The sequence below is a fragment of the Pediculus humanus genome, genomic scaffold (genome assembly GCF_000006295.1).
Source record: "Pediculus humanus corporis 1103172108248 genomic scaffold, whole genome shotgun sequence".
In the NCBI taxonomy this organism is placed as follows: Eukaryota; Metazoa; Arthropoda; class Insecta; order Psocodea; family Pediculidae; genus Pediculus; species Pediculus humanus.
In genome coordinates this window covers 211440-224428 of record NW_002987817.1, presented here as the reverse complement: position 1 = coordinate 224428, position 12989 = coordinate 211440, and the positions used below count along the sequence as shown (strand labels likewise).

The 12989-nt window shown below is 27.4% G+C and overlaps 1 protein-coding gene across 1 annotated transcript; it reads left to right on the top strand.

Moving 5' to 3' along the window:
• Positions 1 to 3053: 3053 nt before the first annotated feature.
• Phum_PHUM464690 (zinc finger protein and BTB domain-containing protein, putative) lies at positions 3054 to 11851 on the top strand (the record flags this gene model as incomplete). Its single annotated transcript, XM_002430105.1, has 5 exons — positions 3054 to 3171; positions 9711 to 9928; positions 10010 to 10685; positions 10767 to 10925; positions 11628 to 11851. 5 exons carry the CDS (start codon positions 3054 to 3056, stop codon positions 11849 to 11851), a joined length of 1395 nt encoding a protein of 464 aa, XP_002430150.1.
• Between the last annotated feature and the right edge of the window lie 1138 nt (positions 11852 to 12989).

The following is a 12989-nucleotide window of genomic DNA, read 5'->3' as shown; positions in this document are numbered from 1 at the left end:
GGAGAAGTAAAGTTATTTATATAAAAAGCGAAAGGATCCATCTCAGGTAAATAATTTAACAAAATTTATTAATTTCGGTACAATAAAAGTTATATTTTAATTGTATACAATAAAATTTTCATTTTTTTTTTGTTAATGATAAAGTAACTACGTTTTTATAAATGCATTGAATATCATTGCTACATATTAAATGCATGGAACACTGTCAAGATGGTTGCATGCGAATGATTTTGGCATAGGCCTATCACCTTGAAGTGCGTGTGCGTACACACTATATACAGTAACTGCGCTTTTTAATTAGTCATTTACTTTTATCGATTTTCAATTGATGAGGGAAGGGGGGATTATGTCATTATCAGATTGTCGCTCAAGAGAGTAAATTTTTTTGGTAAAAATATAACCTGGTGTGTGATTGTTAATAGTTTTGTGCAACTTGTTAATTGTGCATTTGAAGGTTATGATAGGGCCTTGACATGCGCGCGTTTTTCATTTTGGGGTGGGGGGAGTTGCAGATTCTCTTTTCCCCTCAGCTGTTTACATGAAAAAAAAAAAAAACTTCAATACCTCTCTATATTTAATATTAAAAAATTTACTTGTTTAATTGTCTTACATCAAAATACACATAGCACCATCACTTTTTTAATTTTAATTTTTAAAATGTAGATTTTTATTGTGAAAATGTTGGTTAAAATAATAGTTGTGCTATTGTAGTTTTCGCTATTACAGTTAAAAGGTTTTTTGTTGATTTATAATTTTTTTTGCATTTTTATTTCAATTATTGATAGTTTTTTTTATTAATCAAAGTCAAATCATGAAATGATATTTTTTTTTTAAATTTAAGTAAATATAAAAGTTATGCAAGCAGGTTTTGAAAGTGTCGATTTTAAATTTCAAAATATGGGCTATTATATTAATAAATTGTTTGCTATTCATATTTTTCTGGTTCTTAGCATTGAAACAGTTTTTTTAAATACAATATTTATTAAATATCACAATCGATTTTACTACTTTTAATTTCTTTATAGTAATAATATCGAACATGATGAATCTCGATTATAAAACAGATTAAGAGTTGAAATAGAAAAGTTTAGGGCTTTGTAGCAATTCGAAAACTACCTCTTAAGTTTTAAGTTTAATTATTTTTGCAAAATCCAATGTTAAAAAAATAAAGTACTTAAAAATTGTGTGCAGTAGTTGAATTTATTTATGTATAATTAAAAAATAATTCCTGCATCGACTGAAAAACAATAATATATGTTAAATTTTTAAATAACGATTCTTCTTTGATTTCTACTTATTTTACTTAAAAAGAAATTCAATACATTAATTTTGCATTATAAAAAATGTTTTGTACAACATTGAAGCATTCTAGGTTTTGAGATCTATGAATTAGTTTTATTTTAAATTTTTTTTTGTGCTTATAAACGATAAAACAATATATATATATATATGGGATGATATTCTTTTTAATATAAATTATAATTTATATGAATTGTGGGTTGAAAAGGCCAAAAAAGTATTCCATGCATTTTTTTTTGTACTTTTTGTTGTAGTACTTTATCTCATTTTATAAATTAATTATTTTAGGTACAACAATCATAAAAAATATTATTTGAACGCCATTTGATATTAAATTATTTGCCAATTTTTTTTTTTTTTTTTTTTATTACTATTGAATTATCCCTTAATAATATTGGGTTTTTGTTCTCATTCATATTTATTAACATGCAAGTTCCCAAGCTTATAGTATTTAAATCCCAATTTTCTTTAATTTTCATTAAACATATTTAAATGTTTTAAAAAAACGTGAAATATACTTTTGAAAAACTCGTTTATTTTTAATAATTTTTTATTATCATCAAAATATATTTTATATTCACATTTAATTTTTTCACTTTATGCCAAAATTCTCACAGAAATGTAATAAAAAAAAAAAAAAAAAAAAAAAAAAAAACAGCAAAGTGGACAATATGTAAAATATTCATCTTTTAATATTATATTTAAAAATATTTAAACAAAGTTTTCAAATGATTGTCAAATTAAATAATATTAAAGAATATTATTTTTAACTGAAATGATGAAAAAAAAAAAAAAATCATTTTTCTATTATTAGGGCATTATATACATGATAATTTTTTCTTTTACTTAATTTAAAATTTATTCTTTTTCATTTTTCATTTTTCATTTTTCATTTTTTTTTTTTTAAATGTTTGAAAAGAACGAGCCTAAACTGTTTGGCTTCGAACTGGTCATTTTTTTGACCTAGTTGGCGAGAATTCTATTCGGTTTTTAAAATTTGAAAAAAAAAAAAAAAAAAAAAAATTCATAGTTTTTCTTCAATTTAAAAAAAAAAAAAAAAAAAATTGACATGGGGGCTGCTGCATAATATACCTTCGAATATTTTTATTTTTTATAAAGTTTCTTTGATTTTACAAATTTTTAAATTTAATTGTGAATAGAAAAAAAATTTTTGCGACTATCAAACATGGACAAAAAATATTTATTTTCTAAAACAAAGAAACGTTATAAAAAATATTATTATTGATGCACAATTAATATAATTATTTTTTTGTCTGTTATTAATTATGTCTTTTTAATATAACCAATAAAAAAAACTTGATTATTTAATTTGAATATATTTATACTTAAGTTATTTATGTTATAGTTAAATTTAAAAATAATTTTTTTTTTTTTTTTTTTTTGGTCTTTCCAAATTCGGAATTTTAAAATTAAACTTTTTGTGTAAACAAAAGAAATCTCAAATCTTTTGTTATTAAGTAGTAGTTTTCGGTATAAAGTAGTATAAAAAGTTATTGTGATTATTTTCTTAATTTCTGAATGGTTACTTGTAGTTATTTATTAAAAAATTAATAATAATAATAATATAGATACTTTAATCTAATTGAAACAAAAACCATTTTGGAGATTTTTTTATTGGTTATATTTACCGTTAATCATCAGATTTTTTTTTTTTTTTGAAATTTTCCTCACTCACACGTTTTTGTAATTTTTTGTATTTATAGGGAGTACATTCCCTCTCCTTTATACTAGGAATGGACCCACAGCAGCAGTTCTGCCTAAAGTGGAATAGTTTCGGCAGTAACTTGGCCACGGCTTTTGGAAATTTGTTCAAATCAGAAAGCTTGGCGGATGTCACATTATTTTGTGAAGGTAAGAACATTATTTATTTATTTATTTATTTATTTATTTTTTTTTGTTCAATTTTTTCTAAAGGTATTAATATTTACGTGGTATAATATGCACGTGTATACGGTATAAAATTTAAAAAAAAAATTATTAATAATAATAATAGGATCTGAAGAAGTGTGTGTGTGTGTCTGTATTATATTTCTTATAAATACAGCACTATAATTATAAAGCTGGGGGGAGGGGAGGGGGGAGGGAGGGAGGTTTTACATTTAACAGAAACTTTAAATTCAATTAAAATAAGTGTTTCTATTCGAAAATTGTTCGCTCGATTTCATTTTCTAAAAGATTATAAATAGATGAATTAATTACAAAACATGATACTTTTCGTAGATATTTATTATTAATTTTTACTTTTACAAAAAGGTAAAAAAAAAAAGAAAAAATTTTTTTAAGGGTATTATTTATTAGTCGATATTTTGCATTTGTCCTAGACATATTTTCCGCACAATACACGTTCGCTCTTATCAGCGTATTAAATTATCGTACATTTATTTTTTTATTTTTTTTTTTTTTTAACGCCACGTGGAAAGCATCGTTCGCGTTTTGGTTTTTTATTTAAAAGAAAAATTTCATTCGTTTTGATGAAAAAAAAAAATAATAATAATAATAATAAAATAATGATGAAATTACGCGGAGAGGGGGAGGGAAGGGGGGGGAAAGAAAGTTGGATTTATTTATTTTAGTATAAGCGAGAGAAAGGAAATTTTAAAATGATCAAGTCGAAGAGTTAGTATAGTTTTGTTTGATGAAAAGTTTTAAAATTTGTAAGCTTATAGTTTGCCACGTGGTCTCACAATTGGGATCAAGAGCTCGGCCCCTTGCATCATTGGCTGGCTGGCTGGTTGGCTGGCTGTGTGTGCTCGAAATCGTTTTATAAATTTATTTATTTATTTTTTAGTCAGTTTTTCGCTAAACATTTTTTTTTTTTTTTTATGTAATAATTTATAGCTTTCATTGTCTGCATAAGTTTAAAACGAGAGCTTTAAGCTTTTATAATTAAACATAAATTCGAAAAATTTTTATTTTTTGAACTCTTTTTTTTTTTTTTTTTTTTTTTTAAAATTTTTGATTTTAGTATTTAATTTTATTATATAGGGACATTTTATAACAATTTGTTGTTATATCACGTGACAAAATTCACGGTTTTTAATGAGGTTTTAGTTGCATTTAACAAAAAAAATTTTCCCGGCAGAATTTCGGCAAGGCCAAGGAAAAATTACATGGAAAATTTTCAATAAAAGTTTTTATTATTATTATTGTATGACGAAATGTACCCACCAGTAAAAAAATTTTCGGTTTTGAGAAGTTTTCAAAACAACGTTTTGTTCTAAAGTTTTAAACGCAAGAAAAAAAAATTAATTAATTAATTAATTAATTAATTAATTAATTAATTAGAAGTTGAAGAAAGTGTAATAAGTAATTTTTACCAAACAAACATTTTAATACTTGAATTCGAAATCATTTGTTTAAATGGTTACCTGAAACGAAAATTAAAGAGCTCAAATTATGCCTTTAAAAAACTTTTTTGGTTTGTGTGTGCGTGTGCGTGTGTGTGTGTAATAAATTTGAAATCATAAAATTTTAAGTTTTTGGTTCTTTTGTTCGCTCAAAAAATTGTTTTAAAAAATTATTTTACGCTCTTTTTTGATATATGCTAAATTTATTGAAATTCAGTATGAGAATCAGTTTATTTCAATATAAAAAATGTAAAGTATTATATAGATATTTTACGTGATGATTGCATTAAAAAAAAAAAAAAAAAAAAAAAAAAACATGGTTTACTTAGTAAATATCTTAAACAGAAGCTGTTTTATTATTATTATTATTATTATAAATAATTTCGCAACGTTTTTGATTAGAGTTTATCGTTTTTATAACTTTTCTATAACAATATATGATTTTTTTTTTTTTTTTTTTTTTTACCATTTTTCTGCAGTAAAATATTTATTTTTTCTTTTTTTTTTTTTTTTATCAATAGAAAAAAAAAAAAAAAAAATTTTTTTTTTTAAAAGTATTCTTAGAACTAATGGTTGACGGTCAAAAATTTACCTTGAGAAATTCATGCACCAGAGGAAAATGAAATCAGGTAGTTTTTTACAAAAAAAAAGTGCGTTTCTTTTTTAAGTTAGATGAGAACTTGAAATGCGTCGTAGTATATTGCATTTTATACAATTTAGTTGAATCAACTGCCGAAAATGTTGTGGTCCTTGAATTAATATGTTGTTGTTATTGTTGAGCCTGTTTACCTCTGGTCGACCTAAGAGTCTGTGTCTACCTGGTTACCCGCTTACTAACCTACACAAACGTGCTTCAACTTATCATTCGTTTAATCCGCGTGTGTGTGCGTGCGTGTGCGTGCGAGTGCGTGTGTGTGTAGTAACCTTAACCTTTTAAAAAAAAAAAAATTGTTTTTGTTTAAAAAAAAAAAAAAATTTTCTTTTAATTTTTGTTTCAAACTTTTTTTTTTTTTTTTCTGTCATACGTAGTAGTAATGATAACCGGTTTTTTTTTTTTTTTAATATTATTATTGTTTAAAAAACGTTCATCTTTCGTCATAATTTCATTTATATTCAGTAATATTTTGCCAAAGTGCAACCATCTTTTACTTCATGTCTTTGAACTTTTTATTTAAAAAAAAAAAAAAAAACTAAAATGAATACTCACAACGGGAACAAGGCATAAATAATTAATTTGGTAATTAATAAACTTTAAATCTTGTCTTATTAATCACGAATGAGGGAAAAAAAAAAAAAATTTTTTTAAAGAAATTTTTGCACGTGTAAGTTCTCTTTAAATTATTATTAATACTCATTCACGTGGCATTCTAGTTTTTTTAAATCACATTGCGAATATGTATTTATATATGTTTTACCTAGTAAAATTGCGCAATGGAAATGCATTTGACCGATTTTAAATTAACATTAAGTCGAGTGAGGAGTCGTACTTATTTAATACCCGATTTATTTTCGGTTCAAATAAACATAATAATAATAATAATAATAATAATAAAACTTTAACGCATGTGTTTTGTATGTAAAAAAAAAAGATTTGATATTAACAATTAGTTATTTTAACTTTGAGCCGTATACGTAGCGATATTTAAAAATATTCGAAACAAATTTTTTTTTATTACTAAATTAAATCGTAAAAAAAAAAAAAAATTGAAACGTAATCCATTACGTTATTATTAAACTCATTAATAAAAACGATTAAAAATTATTAAAAATTTTAATAAGTAAAATATTAAAAAATCTTTTTTGTACGTACTAATACGGAAAATGATCATCTACTCACGTTGTTCGTTTTAATTTTTCTTTTTTTTCCCCCCCCCCTCCCCCCTCCCGCCCCGAAATGCGTTTAATATCGAATTTAATTGATTGTATAATAATTTGTACGGTAACGAATTTTTATCAATTAATTATTATAAATCCAGGTTTTGTACGCGGCTATGATTTTTTTTTTTTTTTTTTTCGTTTTCTTTAATTAATTGCCTCTCCGTTCTTAATTTCAACAATTGTTTTCCCGATACGAAAAACTTTAAAAATTTTAAAAATCCTTCTACATTTCACGATTATTATTATTATTATTATTATTATTAATAAATTGTCAGACGGAAAATTATTCGGAAAATATAATTGCACGAATTATTATTACGACAGAGTAAGATTCGATCGACTCGCGTTAGTCTTTACCCAATCAATACAATTTATTATTATTATTTTCCACCATTAAACACGACAAGGCTACTTGTCGGGGGTTTTAAGTATTTATCCGAGGTTTCTACCCGATTCCTTAGGGACAAATACTCGAATTTCGGTGGTGCCACTTATTATAAGATAGCACCACATCAATTCTTGAAGGTCTTCCTGAGTCCGTCTTTTTCGATGGGAACGATTTGTCTCCTGAACTGGGCTCCGGTGACTAACATCTTTGGAGTGGCCAGGGTCAGAAGCAGTGAAATTCACGTTCTCGTCGAGCTGCCTCAGGTCGACAGTAGAACAAGATTTTGTTTTTGGTTCTTACTTTGTCTTGTTCTCATTTTTTTTTTTTTTTTTTGCTCTTTTAAGCCAACAGCACGTGGCGTTCTCAAACGGTCACCCATCCAAGTTTGCACCACGCCCGATGCTGCTTAACTTCGGTGATCGTACGGGAACCGGTGTGACCAGCACGCTATGGCCGTTGGCTTATTATTATTATTATTATTATTATTATTATTATTTCACCGAGTGTGTGTGCGTACTTTACGACACTTGTTGTTGTTGTTGTTGTTTTTACCTATTTTAAAATATTATTTTTATTTTTTTCCCTTTTGAATTTTTTATTTTTGTTGTTGTTTCTATTCTTATTCGTGATGTTTTCGGCATAATTATTATTATTATTATTATTATTAATATTGCTAATAACTGTTTTTTTTTTTTTTTTTTTTCAAATTTGTTCTCAATAAAAGGCCCCCGAATACAGAAAAAAAAATGAAGTTATTAGTTAATTTCGGCCATTATTTTTCCTCATATATTTAAAAGTCGTTAAACATTATAATATTGCATTTGACCTAAATTTATAAAATTTTTTCCAATTGAGATCTTTTCTTCTTCTTTTTTTTTTTTTTTTTTTTTTTTTCCGTAAAAATGTCACTCGGGAAAAAATTATCAATTATTTTAGTACATTGTAACGGTTTGTTTTTCATTTAAATAATTGGCAGACATTTTCCTTAAAAAAAAAAAAAACTTTTTTCGTTGACGGTATAAATGAGGGAGTTTTACAATTACCCCGTTTTAAATTAATATAATTTATTTATTAAATTTATAAATTTATGTATTTAAATAGTTTGTTAATATTTTTTTTCTATTCGGACAATATAATTTAAAAAAAAAGTAATCTGCAATTTTTTTTTAAAAAAAAATTAATTATGTTTTGTCATGACAATGCAAGGCCGAATCTTTGGTCAGTCGGCAAAAATTATTGGACCTTAATTGGTATGTTATGCCATTTTTTTCATTACTTATGACCTTGCATAATCCTGTTACTTATTTTCTCTCTATTCGCTGAATTTTACTTATACCTTAATTTATACCTTAATTACGCGAATAAAAAAATTTATCATTAAATTAAATACGAGAACGAATGAGTCTAAAGTAATTTTTTAGTAATAATAATAATAATAATAATAAAACTTTTGACGATGATGATCTCTATTGATTAAAATATTTTTTTTTAAATAATCAATTATTAATTAGTGCTTGAGTCGTCACGTTTTTATTTTTTTCTTCTTCAAAAAAAAAAAAATTTTTGATTTATTTTAATTCTGAATATTTTTGCAAAAAATCAAATCAAATCAAATCAAATAATAGCTGTAGGTGTTACGCAAAAATAAAGATGGAGATGAAAGAGGAAAAAAAAAAAATGCATGGGCGGATGATAGGTTGCGTGAGGGTGCGTGCGTGTTGTACATTCGTCGTGTCCTCTTCTATCCTGGTTTTTCTCTCTCTCTCTCCTGTCTGGCTGGGGGCTTCAGGGGCAAAGACGTAAGCTCTAGCGAGGGAAAAAAAAAAAAAAAAAAAGAGGGAGGAAGGAAGGGAAGATGTACAAAGTGATTAAAATGTCAGCGAGCTTTTTCCTCTTTCGAGATCCGTCCGTCCGTCCGGGCCTTTTTCAATTTTCAAAATCTACATTGATTCATTCAAAAGAATTTTTTTTCCTTTTTCAATTTTCCCTCTCAACTTGGAGAAAAAAAAAATTAAAAATTGTTACCATAGTCAAAATTAAATAATTTAATAAAAGGGGGGGGGAAGAAAAAAAAAATTTTATAAAATAATCAATTGGATTATTTATTTAGTAAAAAAGGCGTCATAATTTTTTTTTGAAATTATTAAATGATATTGAAAAAAAAAAAAAAAAAAAAATACTCGTCGATTTCGATTTTTGTATTTTTGGCCTTTAAACAGGTGTCGGTGGTTCATTAGCCTCCCTGTTTGTTAAATCATGCGGACAATGATTGTCTCTTAATAGAACAAGTTTTTATTTAATTTAAAGATTGAGTTGTTGTTGTTGTTTTCGGTAGCAAAAAAAAAAAAGGAATAAGAGGAAAAAAAAGGAAAAAAATATTTTTTTTTGTTAGAAAGTTGTTAATTGACCGTTTCAAAAAATATTAAAGCGTTCGATCTCTGAAATGTGGGATTACAATCTCCGGGAGGAGTTACTATAGTAACGTTACCCGGCGGATAAAAGAGTGGCCGAGTTTAGGTGGTTTTGAACGCGTGACCACGTGATGAACGACGATGACGACGACGAGGACGAGGACGACGATTCACCATTTTTCCATATTTATGATTTTTAAAAAAAATAATAATTATTGATATTATTATTTTTTTGCCATTTGTCCTTAAACACAATTCAATTATTTAAATTATTTTTATTACTTATAAAGTATGAATATGAGCAATTATTAAATGTTAATAAACCCTTACACTTTTTTTTTTTTTTTTTTTTATTTATATTTTTAGGAGTGACGTTCAAAGCTCATAAATTAATATTAGCGGCATGCAGCAAGCACTTCCAAGACCTTTTCGAAGGTGCCCCATTTAGTCCTTCTGTACTCGTCATATTAGACGGAACTTCCTCTTCAAATATGTCTGCTCTATTAGAATTCATGTACAAAGGAGAAGTTCACGTATCTCAGGAACATCTTTCAAGTTTTCTGAAAGCAGCGGAGTGTCTTCAGGTTTGTTTCTTTTATTACATTATATTGTAGCAAATTTTGATGTGGAAATAAATCCATTTTCTAATGTTTCTTATTTTTCAGGTTAAAGGACTGTCAATAGAACATGAAAAACTGGCCATGGTTCATACGCAGCATTCGAGCCCCACGAGTCACGAAAGTCCTTTGGACTCTCCCAACAACCGCACCAAACCAAAACTTTCCTTTCCCAGTAATGGGGCGTGCAAAGAAGTTACAGAAAACGGACTGAGTCAAGAACAACCTCCACCCTCTCATTCTTCCTCTTATTCTCCTGTCCACTCCACGTACATGCATCAGCATCATTACAGGCCTCCTTACGAACAGAGAGTACCTGCCTCGACACCTGGACCCGGTTATGACTGTCATAGAAAGAGACGCCATCGCAGCCCAAGCGATCATCAAGATTCGGTCGTTCGAGCGTCCGTCCTAAGAGAAGCTTCTAGCAAAGGGGGGAGATCGGGAGATTCAGAAAAATTATCTCCAATGTCACTGTCATATCGGCCTTCTCCAGAGCCCAAACACGCTTCGGAAGACCTTAAAAATTACCCGATGAGTTCACCACAAAATTTGATACGGGGATATGACGTTAAATCGGAACCTCGAGGGGAGTTTGGGGGATCTATTACTGTTGGTAGTGGGGCAGCCGCCGTCACTTTTGATAGAACTGCTGGTGTGGACATTGATAACAACCATAAAATTGTATCGGAAAATAGGCACTCTGATCCGAGTTGCCCGGAAGGTAATATTTTTGGTTTTTTTTTCGTCCCAATTAAAATTAATATGTATATATATTTAATTAATAATTTTTTTTTCAATTTAGATTTGCGTGTTAAAATGGAACCATCAAATTCGTGTGAAGAAGTTCATTCGAATGCAATGTCTTACAAGGAAATGAGTGTTGACAAAGCACCTGATATTGTACAGGTTGGAAGTATGTGGGATGCTAGTTCTGCAGTTAAACCATTGTCATCACACAAAGGTTCTGCAACTCCAGATGGTAAGTTTTTCATTTAACTTAATTTTTTTATTAATACATTAATTTATCTGCGTTACTAATATCTTACATTACTAATTTCCACAATCATTTATTTATTTATTTTTTGCAAAAAAAGGATTTAAAAAAAAAAAAAAAATTTATTTACTAATAAATTAAATTTTAAAAAACTAGGAAAAAGTAAATTTTCAACATGCTTTACTTAGTTAATAATAATAATAATAATAATAATAGCAACAACTAAAAACAAATTTTAATTAGATAAATATGTAGTTTTAATTAAAATGTAACTTGATAAATAACGTTTATTCCAGGTTTTAAGGTTATTGTTTTGTTTTTTTTTTTATTAAATTTCGAATTGGAGGACGATTAAGGTTTTTTAAAATTTTTTTATGGTTTTGTTTTAAATGGTCGTTTAGGGTGAATACCTAACCTTTTACCCTTAAGGTTTTCGGTTAATTGATTTCTTCTCGAATTCGAAGGTCGTGATTGTGATTCTTCTTGGCTTCTTGGCGTTACGTTTCGGGGTTAATCAATAAATAATATTAATAAAGCCTTTAATATTTTAAAAATCGTTTTTGATGGATTAGTATCCGAACAGCAAAGTTTAAGGCGTTTCATTCATTCATTTCCCCCCCCCCCCCGATCGTTAAATTAAATGTTTTTATATATATATATTTACAAAAGGTAAAAAGCTCAAATGCCCGTTTTGCGAACGACTCTATGGCTACGAAACAAATTTAAGAGCCCACATACGCCAGCGACATCAAGGTATTCGTGTGCCGTGTCCATTTTGCTCACGCACTTTTACTCGTAACAACACGGTGAGGAGACACATAGCTCGCGAGCACAAGACGGAACTCAGCTTGAAAGCGTTTCAACAAAATCAAGTTCACAATCACGCTCAGTAAAAAAAAAAGGAAAAAGAAAAAGAAAAGAAAAAGGAGAACAAATAAGACGAAGAATAAAAAAAAAAAAAAAAAAAAAAAAAAAAAAAAGTCTTCGTCGTCGTCGTCGCCCCGCTCCCTTTGAATATGTTTTTTATTCCTGTACCTACTACCTCAAATTTTCCCACAGTAGCGCAACACTATATACCTCAGTTAATCTTAGTTCATAAAAGTTTAGTTTTAGGCAGATAATAGAGATATTTTGCAGATTATTCAATTGTTACAGCCATTGGTTATTTGTTTTTACATTTTTATACAGCAGAAGACAAGTTTTTTATTTAAATAAGAAAGATAATAATAATAGTAAATAAATAAATAATAAATAAATAAATAAGGCAATGTACTTTTGCACTTTCAAATACAGTAAGTTACATGCCGTGCCACTAGGGTGCGGCGCCAGATGGTGCCTGATCAACGATTTCTTATTGGAAATTGTTTTTTTTTTTTTTTTTTTTTCTCTCTCATTAATTCTCACATTGAATTTGGTTTTTAAAAAAAAAAATTTACAAACATTTGGCCGAAATGAAATTCATTATTATTATTATTTTTTTCTCTCCGTGGTTTTCGATAAGCAACAAAAACAAAATGAATATTGGTAGTTCGAAATTTCTGTTCTGTTTTTTTTTTATTATTATTATTAACAATTACTAAATAATTTATTTTTAATTGATATTTATGGAGTTCCTATGTGCTTTAACCGAAAAGAATTTTTATTATTATTCTTTTCCAAAGGCTCAACTCCTTTTAGGTTTATTAAACTAGTCATTTCTTCTTTGGAAGTGCATAAGCCCTCAAAACTCAGGTAAATAAAACTCAAAACAATAGTAATTTTTTTTTAAAAAAAAAAAAAAAAGAAAAGAATATTTTAAATAATTTTTTAAATATACACTGGTGTGTGTACCTGATAATTCATCCTGAGAATTATCAGGTATTTCACTTGCCTCGCCTATTTTTTCTCATTGTAAAATAGTTTTTTATTTTTTTAAGAATAATATTTTTTATCAGTATATATATATATATGCCGAAGAGTAGTAGGGATTTGAGACTTGAAGTCTACCGGTCTCCCCGCGTCCCTCCTCCTCTCAGTTGTTAAATAAAATCA